We start from the raw sequence: 23212 nt of genomic DNA on the forward strand, positions 1-23212 counted from the left end.
TCATTCCTCCATGATCTAGGGTCTTCTCTCATTACATTTCCTCTCACAGGACTGTTCTTCAGGGTAGAAACCTCGTTTTCTTACTTCTCTGTAAATTGCCATGCACACATGACATTAAGTAAAATGCAGAGAACAGAAACCAGTTGCTCTCTTTGGCTGACTATGTGGGCGTTTTGACATCAGCAACTTCTCAGTAGAGAACACCTAGGATCGGTCTGTGTGAGCTAGCAGCATGCGGAGCCATTTTTCTACTGAAGGACACATTTCAAAGTTATCCCAAACCTGAGCAGAAATGAACTGTAACAGCAGTGTCCAGGAGACTAATTTGGGGCATCTCAGCTCAGAGGGGGAAAGAGTTAAAAAACCTTCAGTGCTAGAAGTGTTTAATAACAGTGGCTTACAGCTTTGCTAAACTACACTGCAGAGCTCGAAGACCAGTGCTTACTAAGGCCTGACCTTAGTGGTGAAAGACTAGTGGTCTATGGCTGGAGCAGCTGGGTAACTGACTAAAAAGGAGAGTGGAGCCAGTTCCTCCCCTTACTGTCCCACATTTTACGAGCAACTCACCAATTAGAGACCTTGAAACAAGCGCAGCAAATACCTTGATTGGTCATGGTTCCTCTAGCACTGAGTCACAGGCTCACTACCAGAAACAGCCTGAGAGTCGGGCTCTCGAGGCTCAGAACATCAAGAACTGGGCTGGAAGCTTTAGACCAGGCTCTCCTGAGGTTTCCAGGACCCTTTGCTTCCGCTCAGTGCTTCTACCCAATGGCATGTTCGGCTGCTTCAGGAGCTGGTTATAACTAGGAACTGCAGAGGCAGCTGCAAGAACTCAGAAAAACTTCAGTACAAGAGGTGGGGAGAGAGCTTCAGGTGGGGCTAAAGACTGATATTTATTAAATTTAAACCTCGTCTCCCAGCCCTAAATTTAAACAGGCCCAGAAGAGGAGAAACGAGTCTGGGCAATGAGAGAAGGCCAGAGCAACAACCCATGAGCAAAATGCTTGGAACCTGCACTAGAGAGATTTTAATTGGGCTACCTTTTTACTCTCCCGCTGGTGACTGTACTCAGCACTTCAGAAAATCTAGCCTGATTCATTTTTAGTGTTTTAAACTTAATGTCAATTATTCAGCACCTCCTCTGAGCTTTGACAAATTCTTTTTATTGGTCTTTATATAAAAGCTGGTGTCCTCATTACAGCAAAGTCCTTATCAGTTAGGATTGTCTGACCTATAACTAAAATTATTTCTCCTTATGGGAATATCCAAGCGAGGCTTCAATTACAAAACCTTTATGAAAGCTATAAGCTATTTGACCCAATGGCATTTCAAGTGTTCAGAAAGGAGAAGCATATGCGTATGTACCTGAATGCACTAGATACCTGGCCAGGAGTTCTTCTCCAGTCAAGTATCAGAGTAACCTAACCTACTCTTTACATAAGGCTGCTGCTAGCCTGTGTCCCTCCCCTCCCGTCCCCCAACACAGAGTGACCGGAACAACCTAAGTACAAATGAAAACCTTGCAACATTAGCAAGTCCCCTGGCTGAAGGAAGTCCGTTGTACTCCTATACTGTTCTTGCCAATGCAATATAAAGAGAATGGGTGAAGTTGCTAAGAAAGGCCAAGTGTCACAGTTCCAGGATGAGCTGTACCTTTGACCCCTTAGCCAGTCTCTCTGTGGGCCCCATTCCAAGAGGCAGGCCCAGCACCTGCACTTCTCAGAGTGTAAACCTGCCGTTCACCCCACTGTTTAGACTGGGTCTCCAGGTTATACCACCCTCGTTTCCTCAGCAGGTTCATCTGGGTTTCTTCTAGGAGCTGTAAATGCAGCGACATTGAATAACTTGTTCAAAACAAGTATTTATCCATAGGAACACAGCAGTCAGAGAAGAGGGTTAAAATAATGAAAGAATCTCTCATGTGCGTAAAATTTAAACTTAGCATTTCCTGCAAGACTTAAGTAGGCAGACTTATCCCTGGTATCCCCATTGTCCTGAGGACTGGGCTACAGTCAGTTTCTCAGCAGACACTACCTACCCCCAGCTTCAGGGCTGCGATTTAAACAGTTATCAAGTTCTTTGGTCAAAGACACACACAGCCAGATTCTCCTCTCCCCTAGTTATCAGTCCATCTGCTGAGACCCTCAAAGGTTTTGATACCTGTATTGTTTAAGTCTAAGCTTCAATTTCAAACCCATTAGGATGGTATGATTGTTGGTTGCTTTATAGGGAAGAGGTCAGAATATTTAGCACAACTAAAAAAAGGAGCTTTCAAAATAAATTCTTTGATTCCTGCTTTTCTGATGTTGCAAATCACATAAAAGCCTACCTGGCTGAATTAACGTTGGAGGGGAGGGAGATCAACTTAGGGTGGTGGTCCTCAAATTTTTTCTGTCCCCCCACCCATAATGGAATCTGTTTGCAGCTTGAGGCTGGGATGCTGGGAGCAGAGACCAGAGCAGGGCTGAATGGCACTTCCTCCCCACCCTCCATGGGGCATGACCCCTGCACCACCATGCCCCCTGAACATGTCTGTGTCCTCCTGGGGGGGTGCTCCCACAGTTTGGGGAGCACTGATATTCAGCAAGTCAATAAAAAGTGATCCCAGAACCATCTAGCATACAGAAACAGATAGTGTTTTCAGACTCAGCTGCAGTAGACTCAGATTTAAGATTTGTTACCCAAAGCAACTGTGCCTCAAAACAGACAGATAGATATTGAGCAATCAGCTAATGCAATGTATTAAATAGCGATAACCAGGACAGCAGATGAATACACAGGTCAACAACTAGCCACACTGAGTTGCTTGTAGGTGACAACACCATAACGTGCAAGCAGAGCTTTTTCCATTGAAAATCCTGTGATGCTTCTGCCACTTAGCTACATTAATCTTCAGAGTCCCTCCCTCCCTCACTGAACACTAGTGAAGGAAGCAAGCATGAAAGGAGCGCTCACACTTCAGCTGGAACATTCAGACAGGCCGGTGATAGCTCAGGCAAGGATTAGCTTGGTCCTGTTCAGAGAAATGGGGCTTTACTAGCTTTGCTTTGGGCTCATTTGGAAGTGAACACGGACATTTCCACTTCGGTGGAGTCCTGCTAGCAAGCCTGTCTGTGTCAACTTACAGCTTCCCACATACAAGATACACAGCAAAACGAAGTCTGAATGCCTGATCTGGATTAGCCACTGGTCTTTCCCTTTGTGAAAGGGAGAATAAAAGCAGGCCTTCGCCAGAAAAACCACCAGTGAAATGATAGATAGTTGTTTGGCCTCAATTCCATTGGCCAATCTCGCACAGCAGGTGACTCTTAAGCCATGGCTCTTTCAAAACTTTGATTCATCGTGGCCCTGCTCTGCCACATGGTAGGTCAGAAACCAAACACCTTCAACAGTCTTATTTGTCTAGTCCTGGACACATCCTAGTTAGACCAGGAAAGAATGTGCTGGAGGGTCTTGGAAGGCTGAGGGTATGGCTAAACTTGCTCTTCAAAGCGCTGCGGCGGCGCCAGTACTGGGAGAGAGCTCTCCCAGCGCTGCACGTACTCCACATCCTCTATGGGTGTAGCTTGCAGCACTGGGAGCCATGTTCCCAGCACTGCGGCACTGTTTACACTGAGGCTTTACAGCGCTGTATCTTGCAGCGCTCAGGGGGGTGTTTTTTTCACACCCCAGAGCGTGAAAGTTGTAGCGCTGTAAAGCGCCAGTGTAGCCATGGCCTCAGACAGTCGGGGTGAGGTGGAGGGAGTGGAACAGGAAGAAGTCAAACATGTTGAGCCTATTCACAGAGCAGCCACTAGTCCTATCCTCCTGGGGCACCAATTTTAAGCTTCCGTTTTATTTCAGGACAGTGAATTACAGCAGTTTGTCCGCAAACAAAGAAACGGCACAGAAGAGCAATTACACTTCCTGCAGTTCTAAATGACAACAGAACACTGCATAGGTTCTGAATCCTGGCTGTTTAAGTCACTTGCATTTAAGGGGATATGATAAATCTAGGAGCCCTCAAGGTTTTTTTTTTTTATATGGAATATAATTACTTTTCTGTAACTGCTAGGATATTTTTGCCAACAGCAACTTCTCTCACTACAAGACAAACTCATCTGCAACACACATCCTTTCAGACACTGGCTCAGTGAAGCACGGCTCCAACTTGGTCTCTAGAAGTGCATCTCCCTTAAAGCCCCAAGTTGGTTGGTTTTAGAAGACAACCACTACACAGACTGTGCTAAGTCAGGGTATAACACACCCCAAAAACTCAGAAGCTGGCAGCATCTGAGCAAAATGCCAATTCCGCTGCCAAGAAGCAAATGGGTCTAGTTTAAATAAGCAAAGTTGTCAGAGATCAGATATTTGTGGAACAAGACTGGATGTCTGTGTGACATCAGCAGCTGTTCAGCAGAGAATTCAGAGCTGCCAAAAAAGCTGGGATTCTTCACTTCCAATGCTGGCAAGTTTTTCCATCCTCTGTACCCCAGACAAGAGGTTTCCTCCTCAAACCAGCTCCTCATTAGATATAGGACGTCAGTCGAGATCAGCTGAAGAGGGAAAAGAAAAAACGAAACAGACTACGGTGGTGCTCCAGTCCTGAGCATGGCAAGCCCTTGCGCTAAGCCAACATGAGAAACAACCGTTATGGGCAGGGATAAGGCCAGACCCAGGATGATTACACCTGGCATGCAGCCCGCATGAAACTGCTGTGGGGCCATGTTACATGGTTCCACTCCACATATTAAGTTAAAAGCTATGCCACTTCCTATTGCCAAGCCACATCCTCACACCAGACCTCTGCTATCTTAGGAACAATATATTCCCATTCCTCCACACGTGATCCTCCACAGGGTGCATATGTTCTTCTCCCAGGGCTCGATGGATTACAAACAAACATTTATCCCAAGTTTTCCAGTGAGCAATTATGGCAAGAGTCCACTTGAGCCTATGGCAGGTCGGGCATCCTGGGCCAGTAAAGAGGCTTAGCTGTTTTGCCAAAGCAGCCCAAACCCCATGCTTTCAAATCCACCGTAAAGAAAAAGGGAAAATAGTTTTAAGAGGGCCCCAAAAGGGCTTGCTTTTCTTCTTTTTTTTTTTTTTTTTTGCTTTTTTCTTTTGAGGACATGAAGCCCCAACACAAAGAGCAGCACAGCACAGAGGAATCAGCACCACTTGGTCAAATTCAGCAATGCCAGCTTTTTATTTTAATCCAGAAAAACCCAGCAATCCAGCAGTTTTCACAGCTCTTTAAGCTTAAAAACCATTGTAAGGTTTTTCCAAAGAGATAAGCTCTTCCTGAACGCCTACTGTAGAAAGATTAAGTGCTTGAAAGATTGATCCAGTTTCTTTCCTTTACCCAAAACAAGTCACGCCAATAGAACTAACCCACTCTGCTACTTTGTGTCAAGAACATCAAAGGCTCAGTTAATGGACCCTCTCTCTCGCATGGTTGAGAGGTGCAGATGGAGGAGGAGAAGGGGAGAATTCATTAGCTAACTTGGAGGTGTACAGTATAGGTGGGGGAATCCCTGCAAAAATAAGGACAATGCAGTCCCTAGGTGCTTAGATGACTCATGGGAGATAAAGGAGCAGTGGCAGGATTTTAGTTTTGTCCATACAGGCAACATTCGTGAGCAAGTGATAGCTAATTGCCAATCTTGGTGCCCTGTGTTTTTCTGCATCTAAAGATACCCTTGCCCACTCATCTACCATTCCTTCTCTTTCAGCTGGCAATTAAGAGATGCTGCAAGGAAGCAGCTATTCAGAAGTGATTTAAAAATCTTTAAATGAAGAGTTCATGTGCTCAAGTCTTCAAGCAGGATAAGCCAGTAAACAGGACTTCTCTGAATGTTTTACTATCCCGAAACACTTTAGATTGGCTTTTAAAATTAGCTTCTTAAACAACCTCAGTGGGGTACAAGAACACATGCTAGAACTCAGGGTGCTGGGGGTGTGGCAGCACACCTGGGCTTGAAGTGGTTTCCAACATATACAGGGTTCGCAGTTTCGTTAAATGGCTCTCAGCAGCCCCACTATCAAAATGCCACTGGATAAATGATGCCTCAGGACAGATTAGTAAAAATTCAATATGCAGCATTTTAAACAAGCACAAGATTTATTTCCAGAAGCTTGAGATAAGAATGCTGATAAACACTTCCAGTTTTTCCCTTCAGTGATCTTTCTGCTCCCCACTGCTAACAGAATAACTCCCTGAGTTTTAGTACAATTAAAAAGCGTAGTCTCCCCTATATAACCTTCATTCTAATTAGCAGGCGAGTACTTCACATCTGCTTTTTGGTACAGAGAACTTCAATAAACCCAGGCTGAGGAGCTGTCACCTATGTTTAAGAGAACATTTAGGAAGTATGACCTCATTCAAAATAACCTTTGGTTAACTCTGATCCCAGGGGCAACACGGCTGCTGAAAGTTTTGCATAAGAGACAGGAGCTAGCAAGTCATCTGGCCTGTGGGTTAATTTTGCCTAACAGGAATGTGCCATTGACACTGTTTTTACTCCATAGCCATGGCCACAATTAACAGAGAGACAAGCAGAAAGAGTATTTTAAGCCAGAAGGTGTTTATAGATCTATGTATTAATTGCTTGCTTAAACCTGCACTGCTCCCAGATGTGTTGCAGGTGAGGCTTGAATCGGAGGTCCGTGACTTCCACAAGAGATTAACTCATGCTATGAATACAGTCATTAACCCCCTGAACACCACACCTCAATATACCTTGTGCCACAATCCAGGTTCGATGTCCATTGCTGTCAACAGAAGGTGCAATAAAAACCTCACAGCACCAAGTCTCAGAGTTAGGGTTGATTGACTCAGGCTAGCAGGGCTCAGGCTGTGGGACTAAAAAATTGCAGCAGACACGTTTGGTCTTGAGCTGGAGCCTCGACTCTGAAACCCTGTGAGGAGAGTGGGTCTCAGAATCCAGACTCCAGCCCAAGTGTCTACCCTGCACTGTTTAGCCTATCCTTCCTCCAGCTCAAACTTATGTCAGCTGACCGGGACCAGCCACGGGCATGCTGCAGGTCTTTTACTGCAACTGTACCCAGGAAAGTAATTCCTGATGCTCTGCATGTGTCAGCAATGCCGTCTCAGAACTCTGTGGGATACATTGAAATGAAATATTATCCCCCATTTATCTCTGCCTGGAAATCCTGAAACTTTAGCCTCTTAAAATATGCCTATTAAAAAAAACACCACACAACAAAAAACACAAAAACACACTTCTCTCAAGAACAGCCGTACACAGCAGTTTGTGTCTTGGGGAGAGGAGAGAGACTCTCTGCCTAGGGACTCAAATACAGCAGTCTCAGGAGGGTGCAATCAAAATCTGATTAGAAAAAACGGTATGCAGTTTAAGTACGCTTAAATCAAAAGTCGCTATTTAGATAAGTTTTTTGCTGTCTAATGAAAAAACGCCTCCAGCATGTACAAGCTGTCGTACCAAGGGAGTGGAGGGGGAGAAATGGATAGGAATTTAAAGCCAGGAGCCTACAGAAAATATTTCAGCAGAAAGATCCAGAGTGAGATTGTCTGACAATGGAAATTCACTAGGATGAAAATTTTATTTCTTGGGTCTTTCACTGATAAGAGAAGAGTCAATCTCAGTCAATTCAAGGAGACAGAATTAACTAACTCTGGCTGAAAGGTTAAGGTACTTGACTATAGTCCTGAAGGTCATGGGTTCATGTTTTGCTCAATCTCAGACTGAAAGGCTATTTCCAATTTACCCTGCTGCAGAATGGGTATCTGATTCCATCCAGTTAGAGCAGTCAAAGGCGGTTGAATGGGATGCTGGCGAAAGGATTCCATTGTTTGCCACTGGCTGTGAAACTGGCTTGCGTCTGCCCAATGAGCCCAATTGACTTCTGACTTTTATACAATGCTTTTCATCAGTAGATCTCAAAGTGCTTTGCAAAACTGAATATCATTCATCAGTTTAGAGAGAGCAGAGAAAGGTGAAGTGATCTGCCCAGGATCTAATGGCCAACTGAACAGCCAGGTCTTCCAGTTTCCAGTCCCATGTTATATCTTCTGGACCATGCTCCCTCCTTCTCTTCTTAAAGGTGCTCAGCTTATGTGTGATAATGGCTCCCTGTTTTCCTATCTAAGGGGTTTCCACATTGGGACTGCCTCTAGGAAGTGATGTGTGAACAGCAAAACAGCCTATCTAATGTAAGAATAGTAAGAGGCCAATATGGTTCCAGCAGAGGCTCTTTAAATGACCTGAAGAGTCAAAAAGGAACCTTATAAGTGAAAACATGCACCAATTGCTAAGGAGGAGGTGTACAAAAGAACAGCACAAGCATGTAGGGATAAAACCAGAAAGGGTAAGGTACAAAAGGAGTTACACCTAGCAAGGCACACAATGCAATATGAAGAGGGTCCACAAATACGTTAGGTGCAAGAGAAAGCCAAAGGGGATTGTTGGTTCTCTACTGAGCAAGGAAGAAGAAGAGCTACACATGGATGACATCAAGGGGGCAGAAGTATTTAATGCCTGATTTGCTTCAGTGTTGATTGTGACCAGATATTCAGCACAAGTATTAACAAGAGGGGAGGAACACAAGAGAATTGATCTGAAATTAAGATGAAATTCAATAAAGTTCCACACTTAGGGAAAAAAATCAAATGCACAACTACAAAATGAGGAACAACTGGCTAGGTGATAGTACTGCAAAAAGGATCTGGGAGTTATAGTGGATCACAAATTGAATAGGAGTCACCACTGTGAGGGAGTTGTGAAAAAGGCTAATATTCTGGGGTGTATTAATCAGAGGGTCATTTGTAAGACATGAGATAACTGTCCTGCTGTACCAGCACTGGGAGGCCTCAGCTGCAGTACTGTGTCCAGTTCAGGGTACCATGCTTTAAGAAAGATGGACAAATTGGAGATTGTTGCTCTCCTCTGAACTGAAGCGAAAAAAGGTTTAGAAAACCAGATCTTTGAGGCCAGGTTACAAAAATGGGCATGTTTAATCTTAAGAAAAGATGACTGAGGGGTGGGAGGGAAGATATTTGATTACAGTCTTCATATATGTCCTTGTCCACTGAAGGCAGGACAAGTAGGAATGGGCTTAATCTGCAGCAAGGGAGATTTAGGTTAAATATTAGGGAAAACTTTCTAATCATAAAGAAAGCTAAGCTCCGTAATAGGCTTTCAAGGGATGTTGTGGAATCCCCATCACTTTAAGAACAAGTTGGACAAACACCTGTCAGGTATGGTCTAGGTATACCATACTCTGTATACAGGCAACTGGACTAGATGACTTCAAGGTCCCTTCCAGCCCCACATTTTTATGATCCTATGAACTTAGCAACCAAAGGAGTACTCACTAAGGCCCATTTCAGTCAATACCCTCAATGGTACTGACAGCAGACTACCAGCCAAGAGTCCTACCTGGAGCTCCTTATCAGAGTACTTCTGAGGGTTTTTGCTCCCTTGGCTCTTCTTCCGAAGTTTTTTCAGCTCTGCCTGGCACTTCTCTAGCGCGTCCCCTTTGCTCCTTTGCTCAGTCTGGTATTTCTTCAATGCAGCCTGAATATAAAAACAGGGGGAAGAGCTGAACAGCTGAAACAATGGCTCAGCAGATTAGCAGAGGTTTTCTGCTCCTAATGAGCACGGTTTACATTCTCCTTGTAGCTAAGGCTTCCACAGCCACGTTCCTGATGCAAGAGGCATGTTTTAGAACACCTGCAAGTTTAAAAGGCAACTGTGCAGCCATCCTCCTCTGGGAGATGAGGGGACACCAGATTCCCAATGACCCAGAAAGCAGAAATATCAGCACACTGGTGGTTTCACGGTGGACTACCAAATTAAGAAAAAGGATCACTCTCCTCTTTAAAAACAGCAATCACTAGCAGCAATGAGAGTTAGACTGCATGCTCCTTACAGCTGGGAGTGCAGGATGACTGGAAAGCACCTACCATATTCTGGACAATACCATAATGCAAATAGTCATTCATAATTAGTATCTGTTCACGCAGATTAAACAGAAAATGTTAAGTGTGGCCATCACAGAGTTGAGATGGTTGGAGCCCACAGGTTTTAGAGCACCAGAGTATTTTTTGCTAAAAATCTGCAACATGGTGAGAGGCTGGTCTTTAATTCCAGCAACTGTATTCAGGATTACATGAAGGTAATGGGATCCCAAACAAGCAGTCAAGGTGGAACACTTGCACCCCTATATTGACTAGGACAAACTTGCAATGCTGGTGGAGAAGGCAGCAGCAAATAGTCAAAAGAAGAGCTGGGAACATGCTCGTGTTTATTAAAATAAAAAGCTTTGATTTACTTACACTTAGATACCTGGAATCCAGTTCTACTTTCTGCTCCAGTTGTGTCAGTAGCTCATTGTGAAAAGACTTCAGCTTGAAGACAAAAAACAAAGTACATATTCTAGCAAACACTGACCTGGCTTTGAATCCAAATACAAAAAGAGAGCACGAGTGTGTGACGCAGAGGACAGTTTAGTGAGGAAGAGATGAGGGGATGTTTGCAAAGTAGAATGTATGCAGACAACAGCGAGCTGATGGAGAGCAGTGGATGAAACAAGACAGAGCGTGAAGATAGACAGACAGTGGATACACCACAGAAAGAGGCACATTAACATTAGGGCAGCCAATTGGCTATGGGAAAACAGGTATATAATTGGCTACATGAAGGAAGAGAGGCTGATGGCCTGAGAGAAACAGATGGAAGCCCATATGGAGAGAGAGACCCAGTAGGAGAGGCTGGACATCAGCATGATAACCCAGTTCTAGATAAAGTCAGTATATGCGGATAAGAAACTGAAGCCCATTTTGCTCCCTGGTCACAGCGCTGGAGGACTTTGATGCTAACTGGCTCTGCATGAAGTAGATTTGTTGAATAGCTGGCTCTTTTGTCCAGACAATACCACTTGCACAAGTGCTCTCTAGACATCCTAGTGTGTTTGATACTCCCTGCACAATGTATTCTTTTATTCAGTCCAGGTTTGCTAAGTGAGGTTTCTACTCATAGCTAAACGCTTGGCAATTATTTCATGCATTCCCTCTGTGCAGTACTGTGGTTGCACTGCCACGCTAAAATGCAGCTAAAGGCCAACAAATTGCTGAGACACCTGCTGGTCCAAAAGCTTCCTGCTGTTCCCCCCCTCTGTTTGGCCCATCCAGACTCTCTAGAGAACACGTCTGCAAGCTGTACAGTACTTACCATCTCTTCCAACTGAGTTTGAATCTGTCTGTGAACTTCTGCCATCTGGAAGAGAACATCCCCTAGAAAGACAAGAAACAGAAGGAGGGTTTTAAAGACACTCAGCTCTTTCCAGACGACATCATGCACACCGATGCAGCTGGGAAGGATGGGGACATTTGCAACAAGACTGACGGAATGAGAGATCAGATTAAGTGTTTTGCAGCTTGAGTTTACAGAATAAGCTCAGTGCTCTTGGGCCTTCACAGAGCGTTTACACATCAGAAGCTCATTTAAGTCTCAAACATGCAGATGTTTAGCTAGGAGGTTTGGAAACCTACATGCTGCCTCTTCTGATTATGCAATGCAATAAAAGGAGGGAAAAAAGGAAGCGGAAGCAGCAGCAGCAGCATGAGCAGAGGACCCTGGAACCCTGCATAAGTGTGAACTGTCCACACCAGAAGCACAGTTCTGCTCGCTACAACCAGCACTATGAGCACATGCACACTAGTATAATCCTATTCCCGAGTCAGCACTGAACCTGGTTTCCCAGCATGGCACTAGAGGGTGCTGTGAAGCTGAAGGTTCTAGCTTTTGGACAAGTCAAGTCATGATACAGAGATCCCCACCACTCGTGGTCATTAAGGGATCCCCTTGACACTTACTCCAGGTGTATGGTCATTAGCCCTGGTGTCCTGGTCCAAGTCCAGACTGGATAATTCTATTCCGCCTCCCTTTCCTCCCTAGTCTAGTTCAACAGGGAAGTTCTTCCTCACTTTCAAAGACTGGAGCATACAGTAGGGGTGACAGAATGGCTGCTGCATTCTCCCCTGGCAGAGAACGCATTGCAGTGGGGAGTAACCCACTCCCTCCGTTCTATAGCCGAGGCCTGGGTTTTTTGAAGTACTCAGAGATCCCTCAAATAAGAGGCAATATGCCAGCCCCCGTGGATACCTTAGCGACAGAATAAAAGGAACATCTGTGAGAGCCAGGTCTCTACTATAACAAAAATATGGAGCAGATGTAATTTGAGGAAGGGAGTTTCTTCAGTCCTAGAAGCAGATTAGGTCTGGTCAGAGGAACATACGCTATGGGAACAAAAATACCAATTCACAGAAATCCAGCAGCATCCAGGGTAGCAAGTAAGAGCCTACATAATGGGCCTGGAGAGGCTGCTCAAAGCCCCATGATGCAAAGGTGGCACAGCTACCATCAAGGAAAAACTTGGGAAAAACCCCCCAAGTGCAGGAACAGTAGCCATAGTTACAGCCGCTAATCCCAGCTCAGCCGTGCGTTTCTTACAGCAAGCACAGCCATTTTGAACCAGAGGAGCGATGCTGTTAGGAACTATTTTACTCTAATTCTTCTCAGCTCTCATCCTTCTCCAGCTCCTTCTGGCTTCTGAGTCCAGGGCATCCACTCTGGGCTCTCCCACAGCATGGCAGTGGCAGCTCAGTGGGGACCTCAGCGCAGGTGAATTGAGTCTCTCCTCCTCTAACAGAAGTTCTCTGCACTTCCAGCCTCTTGTATTTTACAGGGCAAGTGTCAGTGTCCCGCTGAACTCGCCCTGGCCACAGCGCTACTCAAGACACACTGCTGACAGTCAGGACTGCCAAACAGCTCTTTCGGGATTAAAACCCCCTCCCAATACACTGTGCTGGGAATCACACATGGCAACAACTGATGTTCTGAGTAATCTCGCAGGCCGATTGAGTCTTTTATTCAGCATTGGTTAATTCTGCTCTGCTCAGCACTTCACAGCCAGGCTCCAAGCGTCTATTAAAGGGAATATAACAAAAACAAAGCCTCCTCACTAGAGATCTTTCCCTGCAGAGCAGCTCTGAGCTCCCAGTGCAATGACTGGCAGCAGCACACCCTGCCTTATACAGGACCAACCTCAGACAGCTCAGTAATGCCAAAGCAGCAACATTAAGGTGGGAAAAGCAGGCACAATCTCATTCTCAAAGCAACACAGGTGCCCAAATTAAGCATGCTAAAAAAGGGGCTAAGAACCACCTAAGTGTTTAAGTCAGACCCCTGACAAACCCACAACGGGCTGCAATTACGGAATTAGGGCTACCACTCTGCCCAGCCACTGGACTGGATCTAGGCTTGATGGGGGCTGAGACCCATGCATGTTGCATATTGTACCATAGTGTGCAGCAACATGAATGGGGTGGGGTGGGGGAGGGAGGCCTTGCTTTTGTGGGCTGAATTTATATGCTCTTCTCAAAGCATTTTTCCCAACATTAAAAAGTTACCACTGAGACCCAATCCCTTATGTTATCATCATCATCAAGTAGTTGGTGAGTAACAATCTTATCTACTTATGGCTTGATAGGGTAGGATTATTTACAAGTGCACCTTTGGAAGGTGGCAAAGCACGCATCCAATGTTGATGCACCAAGAGGCATTAAGCAAAGCTGCAGGGACAGCTGAACTGGATGGCAGGAGTGGGTGGGAGAGGAAGCCCAGTTTGAATTTCCCCATTTGAAACTTCACAGGATTCTGGTGTTTGGGGAGAGCAAGCTTGTCTAGAACCTGGCTCTGAGTCATCTCAGCCTATGCTCTCCTCCACAGGTAGATGTAAGGACCAGAACCTGGAGAACACATGGAATTGTAGAGCCTCACCACAAGGCACCTTGCAGAACAGTGTAAAAGTTCAAGCAGCAGCTAAGCAACGTTTAATGCTCTCACAGCAGCTGTTACCATCACAAATCTCTGCAATGAACCTTTTCAAGCATGAAACTAAAGGTCTGGGCAAGAGGTTAACACTACAAAATCTACAGGAAATTGCTCTCTGGTTGAGAGGTGGAAGTGAAGTGGTGGGAAGCACACGGTTCGCTCTGTAGCAAGGAGAAAAGTGATGCAATGTTTAACTCAGCTGTGATTTCTTCCATGTGTATTTTTATCTGCTAACACTAATCCTCACGCCACCCCCTCCATTTCACAGGGAGCCAGGCAGGTTAGGTGACATCTCCAGCATCACAGGAGGAAGAGTTCACATCAGACTCATGAGTGGAACTCGGGACGGCCTGGCTTACACCACGCCTTTTGCTGCATTGTGCAAGGGCGGATGTTCTCATAAAGAGGGTTTACAACCATTCAGTCAAGCACCAGCCTTTTAAAGAACCAGGGAGAATGGTCTCTGCTCCAAGAAGTTTGCAGTCTAATTCATAAAGATGAAAGGGCCCATCCCAAGCACTAGAGGGAGAGGTAAACTCCCCTCCACCACCACCACCAGGACCTCTCAAGACATTCTTTAAACCTGATCCCAGAGACTTCTGGCAAAGATTTTAAATCTTTGTTTACAGTTTCCTTTCCACATCAAACTCTTCGCCCCTTTCCAGACCAATGTCCCCAGAGCGCTGGCGAAAAGTCAGGACACGTGGCACAAATGAGTAACTCCCCACCCAACAGCAGCAGCACCACAGACCTGGGCACCATGCTAGAGATTTATTCTACCAGAATGCGAGCCATTCCCAGCAGCTCCCCAATCCAGGCTTCCTCCAGCATGGTCACAGGGACGCTAGCAGCAGATAAAAACCACACTTCTAAACCTCAACTAGCCTCTCTGAGTCTGAAGGATGTCTTGGTGTGCTCAGAATGCTCATCTTGAGCTATACACGTCTATAAAAGCCACAACCCAAGTCATTTTATCTTAAAGCTGCTGCTAAGATAAACAGGACCTGGCAGCAAGGAAGGGGTTAAAAATCCATGAATAAAACCTCAAGGAAATTCAAGTTTAAGCATTTAAAATGGTCTCTGACATGGATTAGAATCTGCAGCATCGTACTAATCCAGGACATGACAGCACATCTTCCGCTGCTGAGAGTTCGGAGAATTTCAGGAGGAGGATTTATGGCTTACACGCTGCTAGCATCCAAAGGCCCTGATCAAGATGCATGTCCTGTTGTGCAGGGCTTTGCATAAAGGGACTAGTTATTCCAGTGACCCTGGGAGTGACAAATGTGAAGAGGTTACTCCCACATCCAGGGTTTCTGTTGGTAATGAAAACGCCAACGCAACCATCACCTTGCAGTGAACTTGGAGCGAGGAAAGCATGTGGGTTACACAATTACTTACGCCCATTAATTAACTCAACCCCGCACTTGAGGGGGAAAAGCAGCCAGTGGCTAAGACTTGCCTAGGGCCACATCACAGCCATGGGAGTTGAACTCTGTGGCTCTGTCATATGCTCCGAACACACCCTTAAGTCCAGCCCGGAGTCAGCTAGAGGCAATGTCATGGTTGCAAAGAATGTAAACAATGATTGGATACACAAAGCAAACCGGAATTGCTATTTCAGTCCACATCTGACTCACATGACTATTTTCAGAGAACTATAGGCACCATTGTGAGTCCACTGGGCTCTAAACCCACCACACCCAAGTAGAAACCGCTCAACAGGTTGTTTCACATGGCTTTCTGGGGCTGCTATCAGCCAGCGTTTGCATGTTAACCTCACAGAGGTTAACACACAATAAGCACAGGCTGCGCCTCCCTTTGTGCAGAGAAGTTTCACCTTGAGGTTTTCCAGACCTGGGGATGGTCTTCACCACCATTTCCTCTCCCCCCCTCCCCAGGCATAGACCCATTATGCATTTCAATCAAGTGGTTAAGTGCATCAGACCATGGAGTAAGTCCAGTCGGACAGAGATCCCAAACCAGGCTGCCACTTGTTCTAAAATCCATGAACCGATCCAACCTGCCTCGTGATGGGAGCGAGAAGCCGTGCTGGAGCTGGGGAAGCAACCAAACATATTCAAAGGGCCAATGGACTAAAGACAGTTTGTCATTAACTCACTAGAGTTGCAAGATTCCCGCCAATAGAAGTCTGATCTCCTCTACCCAGGGCCGGCTTTAGGCAGATTCAGCCCATTCCCTGGAATCGGGCCCCGCGCCTTAAACGCCTTTTAAATTATTATTATTATTTTTTTTTTTTAAACTTACCCCGGCTGCGGTCTGCTCCAGGGTCGTCCATGGCCCCGCTCCCCTGACCAAAGCCCCGGCTGGAGCACTGCAAGCCCTACCCTGCAGCCCTGCTCTCCTGGCTGGAGCTCTGGGCCTTTAAATAGCCCCTGGAGCCCCCCGCTATCCCAGGGCTTTAGGGGCTATTTAAAAGGGCCGGCCTCCAGCTGCCTCTGCCACTCTATCCTTTAAATAGCCACTGGAGCCCCCCTGCCCCCATGTATTCTCCAGGGCTCCCGCGGTATTTAAAAGGTCCGGGGGGTAGAAGCGGGGGATCCCCAGGCCTTTTAAATAACCCCTAGAGCCCTGGGATAGCGGGAACCTTGGGGGCTATTTAAAGGGCGGGGGCTCCAGCTGCCTCTGCTGCACCCCCTGCCCTGCCTGCACCAGCCCTGGCCCCCCCCCGCCTGCAGCCAGCTCTGCACCCCGTGCCCACAGCCAGCCCCTGCCAAACCCCCTGCCCTGTCTCTAGCCAACCCCTGCCACACACTTCTGTGGACCTGCTCAAAGCCAGCCAGCCCCACACACAGCCCTGGCTGTACCAGCCCTGCACATCCTGCCCACACCCAGCCCCACACCCCCTGCCCTGTCTCCAGCCAATCCCTGCTGCACCCCCCTGCCAGAAGCCAGCCAGTTCTGCACTCTTCTGTCTCCAGCCCTCTCAAACCCTGCTGCATCCCCCTGTGGCCCTGCCTGAAGCCAGCCCACCCCACATCCCACTGTCTCCAGCCAGCCCTGCACCCCTTGCCCTGCCTGCAGCCAGACCCTACCGCCAGTCAGCCCCTGCCCTGACTCCAACCAGCCCCATGTCCACTGCAGCCTTGCAGTTCCCAGGGGAGTAACCCTGCACACCTGCTTCAATGAGGGGGGCAGGGAGCAGCTGGGACCCACACATGTGCACACTCGCAGGGAGTGACAGGGACCCACATATGTGAAATGGCGGTCATTAATAAGCAATCAACAGTATATGATGTAATGTACATAATATATAATTGTATTATTTATATAGTTATGGAAAGTAAATACACGGAAGAAATAAAAGGCTTTTTTTTTTTTTTAAGTCATCCCTGCCAGGGCCCAGCCAAAAATGTTCGAATTGGGCCCCGCACTTCCTAAAGCCCGCCCTGCCTCTACCACTGGGGCTAAGCGTTGGCTCCTGCCCCAGAGTTCGCATGCCAAACCAACAGCAGGCAGCCACCCCCGAGAGAGGGGGAAGGGCCAAGAAGTGACGAGCCAACCCTGCAGTTCAGTCCAAATAGCAAAGGCCTTGACTTCACGGCTAAAGAAGGGGTTTTTTAACTCTAGAGTAACTCAGGCATGCGAGTTATCCAGAGGAAAAAAAAAACAGGACAGACAAGGCACTTTGGTTTTACCCTGAGGAGCAGTTACCAACGGCAACCTCTGGAGGGGATTTGGGGCAACTTACCTCACAGTAAAACTCAAGTGGCCTGGTCTTCACACCTCAAGATAGCTCACAGGCATTAGTAACCCCTGGTAAACAAAACAATCCACCACCACCTTCTTTAGCAGTGAAGATAAGGCCAAAGAGGGACACAATTCTACCCCTCCACCAGACTCATTTAGCACTGACATTACCAGAGTACTGAACTGACAATGAACCTCTTGACATTCAGAGGAACATGCAAGAACCACTTTAACCTGGCTTCCTACATAGGTAGGGTGACCAGATGTCCCGATATTAGGGGATGTGTCATATGCTACACCACCACCCCCTGGGGGAAGGAGGGGAGAAAATGTCCCAGTTTTTCCACACTTGCTCTCTGGGTCACCCTATTCCCACAACAAAACCACACTAAAAAAATAACGCAGTGAAGTCTAGCGCTTGCTGATGGCAGGGAAGCCTGACCATAGAACACGCATATGCTGAGTATCCCACGAATGCCGAGACCACGCTGGAGGACCCCATACACACAAACTGTCCTCTGTAGTGTAGAATACACAAGGATAAAAACAGCAGCTGACCTAGAGCTTAAGACTAAAGACAGGATACACTGAAACACCACCACCACAAAAAAGTGTTTCCCTGCTTATAAACTCTTTTTCGAAGCATCACAAAGCAATTCTAAATGCAGTAGAAGGGAGATAGCTACAAGTATGCTATACAGAGTAGGTACCTCTTGACCAAAGTGGAACACTAACAATGCTGATGAAACAACCCTTCTCTGTTCCAGTTATACACCAGGGCTCTCCTGGTTTTGTTCAGAAGACAGGACACATGCAACTGATTAACAAAGTTGACTCTAAATAAAAAAAGGACTGCAATTAAATAAACTGGGTACCATTTCAAAACTAGGTCTTCATTACCCAACGCTACCTTAAATGGAACATCGACAGAGCAAGAGATATCAGGAGAGGAATGACACTTGTTTTTAAAGCCACCATTAAGATGATCATCCTATGGCCAAAGACAAGCCTGAAACCCAGCATTTGGGCAGCAGATTGAACAACTGGAACCCACCTGCAAACCAAACTGGATTCTAGGGGGAACAGGTTTGTATGGGGGATATTTATAATCCTCGTCTATGAGGAACTTGGCAGCAGTTTTATCTCATGCCTCATCCAGAGTAAAGAAAACCACAGCTGTGGTAGTCCAAGGGGAATGCGATTCTTGGCCCACCTGTGGGCAGCCAATCTTACTTTCTTCTATGTCGCCAGCATGGCAGGAAGTCAGGGAAATTCAGCTGTCTTAAATATGTAAAAACTTAAAGATGAAGCTGAAGCAGAACCAGAAAGGAGTGCGGGGAGGACATGGCCATAAGACAGCCCGTGTTTTCCTATTTGTGCAGGAGGTAGCCTGTCGTTATGGTTAACATGGATGGGGAGAAGCTCTGGAGGCTAGACTACCACCAAGGGGAGTAAAAAACAAAGGCATTTTAAACAGCTAAAAATAAAACTAGTGACACTAGCAAAGCAAATGGATTTTAAGATTGTGTGTCCTGAAACCCTAGATGAAGATCAATCAGATTCTCAATGGCTGGTTAGATGCCTTTAGCTAAATCCTTTGATGTCAAGCAAAAGGCATTCAAATCTAAGGAGAATGCATGGCAGTGCCTCAGAAGTAGGACAGCTTAAGTAGCCAAAATTTTAGTGCTTAGAGAAGCAAGACAAGCCCATGAAGAGACTTTTGTGCTTTTCTTTAGCCCCATTGGGGAAAACAACAGCTCATTCCAGCACTGTTTGTGTGGAGGGACTTTAGGCGTTGGTTGAATAAGGCTGTTTGGCATCTTTGGGGGAAAAAAATCATTGCTTATGCTGTGTACAGAGCTGTACTGAGGAAAGTTTAATGACCAGAGGTGAAATCCTGGCCCCATTGACGTCAGTAGGAGTTTTGCCATTGGACTTCAATAGGGCCAGAATTTCACCCTGGAAGTACAACTAGCTCTTCCCAGGGCTTGTCTACATCACAAAGTTGCAGCGCTGGTGAGGGGGTTACAGCGCTGCAACTTAGGAGGTGTACACATCTGCAGGGCATCACCAGCGCTGCAACTCCCTGTTTGCAGCGCTAGCCGTACTCCCGTTTTGTCTCGGGTGTAGAGGATCCAGCGCTGGTAATCAAGTGTAGACACTTACCAGCGCTTTTCTTGACCTCCGTGGAATAAGCAGGTATCCCAGCATACCTGAGGAAGCCTCTCTGGTAATCAAGCAGGTCTCCTTCCCCGGTTTGCTCTCGCATTCCCCGAACCCCCGAGCAAGCAGGTCTCCTTCCCTGCGGTTTGCAGGGGGGTTCGGGGAACACGAGAGCAAACCGCGGGGAAGCTGGTCTCCTTCCCCGGTTTGCTCTCGCGTTCCCCGAACCCCCTTGCAAGCAGGTCTCCTGCCCTGCGGTTTGCTCTCATGTTCCCCGAACCCCCCTTGAAGCCGCCCAACAGCGCTGCAGTGTGGCCACATCTAACACCACTTGCAGCGCTGGTTGCTGTAAGTGTGGCCACTCTGCAGCGCTGGCCCTATACAGCTGTAACAACCAGCGCTGCAAAATTGTAGATGTAGACATACCCCCACTCTTTCAAGTTTTGGACGATGGGGGAGTGGCTGTCTGGAGAGTCTGCTCTTTCATGTGTCTGTGTAACACAGGAGGCTGATATATCACCAGTAAGTCAGACTTGTGCCCTTTGCTACCATTTCCTGGTATGCTGGAGCTCAGTTCTGCAGAGGCTTAGGAACAGCTGCTCCATGGACTCTTAACGGAATGCAACAGCCCCCGGTTAATCACTAATTGCATATAGCTCTCATGCAGCCCATCCTCAAGGATACACTAGGCACTTGGTGAAATGAAGTGCTCCACACCAGTGAGATGTGTGAAATCAAGGTTGAAAACATAACCATTGTTTTTACAATCTTATTTCTTCTCAATTTTAACATCTGGGCTTCAAGCTGATGAAAACGCAGCAAATGGTACAGATGGGATCCAGGTTAAGGAGATGTTAGTTTTAATACTGAAACTTCAGCCAAGCAACACGATTCTAGGACTTGACTTTGTCCCCATCCATTCTAAAAAGCAACAGGGAACAAGATCAAGCTACAGACATCTGCAGCTGGGGCGGGGGTGAGTGGGAAGCTCTTGGGTCACCCAGCTCACTGCCTGGCACAAGTGTGGTACAAACACACCATTTCCTCTTGAAATTGTTTGCCTCTATTTCCTGCAGCTAAAAACAAGCAAGCATTTCCCAGAGTTCTATTAGCATCTCACCAGCCCTCTGGGACTGTGCTGGAAAGCAGAAGAAATCTTTGCAGTTGATGCACAATAAATGGTGAGGCCCAAACTGATCAACTATCAGAAAGTTTAACAGGATCTAGTTTCTTTATTTAAAGAAGAGACAAGCCATAGAATAGGTCAAGTGCTTTTCCCCTGTATTTAAAGCAAACTCAAAAGTCTATCATTAATTTTCTGTAACTTTTTTACACTAACCAGTTATCAAGCTGCATTTTTACTTATGTTAGAGATTCTGCATCAAAGGTCAGCTCTTTTCTTTTAGGTAGCTGCTCCCCTCCAAAACACATGCATTCTTCCCTCTGCATTCATCAGCAAATCTCTAACATCCAATTACCCAGGAAGCTTAAACAGGGGAGAGGTAGGGACTATATTCAGGGTAAAGTACTAATTAACAGACACAGGAGAGCATCAATATACAGACCTCATTACAATGGCAAAGATTCAGCCAGCAAGAAATTACATGAACCCTCTGCATTTGAGCACTAGTAACCCCAGTGAAGGGGAGAGAGGAAAAGAGGGAGAGGAAACAAATACCTCCAATGCCCAAATGTGGCAGAGGAACAAGAATTGTTGATATGCGCTGGTTTAGCATCACAGCAGCTGTAGACTTCTTCATAAAGGACACAATCGGTGAGCAGTATCCATAACCCTGAACGACTAGGCCTGCCTCTTGCAGAGCAGGTCTCCCCTAGAAGGCAGGTGGGGGAGACCGTCCATTTAAAGCTTCTGGTTACTCAGACTGACAGCATTTTCTACTCTAAGGCAATGAACAGCTTTATCACAGGGGAAAAAAGTGAGAACAAGTCACCTGTATTTGAAGGGACAATAATATCTTGAAAGCCAGTTTACAGTAAAACATTAAGTACAAGTAGCTCCAGGTTTGACATGACCATTTTTGTGGTTTTGCAATCACATTTTTCTCTTAAAAACCCTCTCTTGTATGAAAGTTATAGAAACAGAGACTCTAGCTATAGCAGTGGTTCTTACACTTTTGTACTCGTGACCCTTTTCACATAGCAAGCCTGAGTGCAACCCTCCCTCCTTATAAATTAAAAAACACATGTTACCCTTATAAATGCTGGAGGCAAAGTGGGATTTGGGGTGGAGGCTGGCAGCTCACAACCTCTCCATGTAATAACCTTGTGACCCGAGGGGTCCTGACCCCCAGTTTGAGAACCCGAGCTATATGCAAAGTGCTGAGAAATGCAAGAGGAAAGCAAACTGAAGAGACATTTCTCTAAACTTTCCATTAGAGTCTTATCAAATAGTAGATAACAGCTCAAAGAAGAGAGAGATAAGTTGACTTTCCTGTTAAACACCAATAATCTCAGGCCATCTCAACACACCACACAGTTTATGCACGAGTATTTTATTTTTTCATCTGTATCTGGTCAAATAGCATAGCTGGAAAAAGCTAATTCAGTCAAGAGACAAGGAGAGGCCAGCCATTCAACTATGCACACAGTGACTTCGATATGCATTACGCACCTTTCTGACGCACACACTTAAAACATTCTGGATCCCACAGAGCACATGTGAAGAAATACTTAGTCAGCCTGTCTCATTTCCAGAATTATTTCTATGGCGGTCAATAAATCTTCTTTCCTTTTCGCAAGGTCTTTTGTTTTCACATTCGCCAGCAGATGTTTGGAAGGTGATAAGAATTTTTAGAGTGCAACCTTCCCACTCCCCTTCCCCCTCCCCCTCACTTCCACCACCCAAAATGAGACACAAAGAAAATGAGCCCCCATCTGAAGTGTGTCAGGCTTATCAAGGTTACTAACTGGATTGCAGAAACCGGCTAATTGAGAGTCACTCATTTGTTAGGCTGTGGTCTGTAGCAATTCCCAGTTAAAGGGACAGTCTACCTCTTTGGGATTTAGGGATACTGAGACCTCTGCCTTCAAAGGTAGGCAAGTTTGGGAGACTTAACAGGCTGGTGATGTCTCTATAAAGACATTACTATTGGAGGAGTAACTAAAAATGAGAGGTTCCTACCATGCTACAGAGACTACACCAAAGTCCATTGTTGGGGCAGTTATTAATTTAAGGTTTTTGTTGCATTTTGGTACCTTAAGTTTTTCTCTGTGAAATCAATTTCCTGCAGGTTCTGATGTTATGTTTAAGTGGACTGTACTGAATTAATGTTAGTACTCAGCTTAGTCACTAGTTGATGATCAGCTTTTCCCAGCAAAATGGGCATGCTAACAGCGATTCTTTTGACTAATGTCATGGTGTACAGAAAAGCATTAAAGAAAGTCTAGCCTATGAAAGTCAAAGTCCCAGACAGACACTTTACAGACAGTGAAACAAAGCTACAGAAATGACTGGTACA

At 46.1% G+C, this 23212-nt stretch overlaps 1 protein-coding gene across 4 annotated transcripts in view; it reads right to left on the minus strand.

The window, feature by feature from the left end:
* BAIAP2 (BAR/IMD domain containing adaptor protein 2) overlaps positions 1–23212 on the minus strand; it is an 85399-nt gene that overhangs the window by 32767 nt on the left and 29420 nt on the right. For 3 of the 4 annotated variants that reach the window (XM_050920755.1, XM_050920757.1, XM_050920756.1), the window contains exons 4-6: positions 11196–11257; positions 10301–10372; positions 9402–9539 (exon numbers count right to left, since the gene is read on the minus strand). In XM_050920755.1, coding sequence (XP_050776712.1) covers positions 9402–9539; positions 10301–10372; positions 11196–11257 — 272 coding nt within the window. Of the gene's footprint in view, positions 1–9401; positions 9540–10300; positions 10373–11195; positions 11258–16127; positions 16198–23212 lie in introns of those variants that run through there. The other variant, XM_050920758.1, reaches the window with a different exon arrangement.

This window comes from Gopherus flavomarginatus, chromosome 12 (assembly GCF_025201925.1).
Source record: "Gopherus flavomarginatus isolate rGopFla2 chromosome 12, rGopFla2.mat.asm, whole genome shotgun sequence".
In the NCBI taxonomy this organism is placed as follows: domain Eukaryota; kingdom Metazoa; phylum Chordata; order Testudines; family Testudinidae; genus Gopherus; species Gopherus flavomarginatus.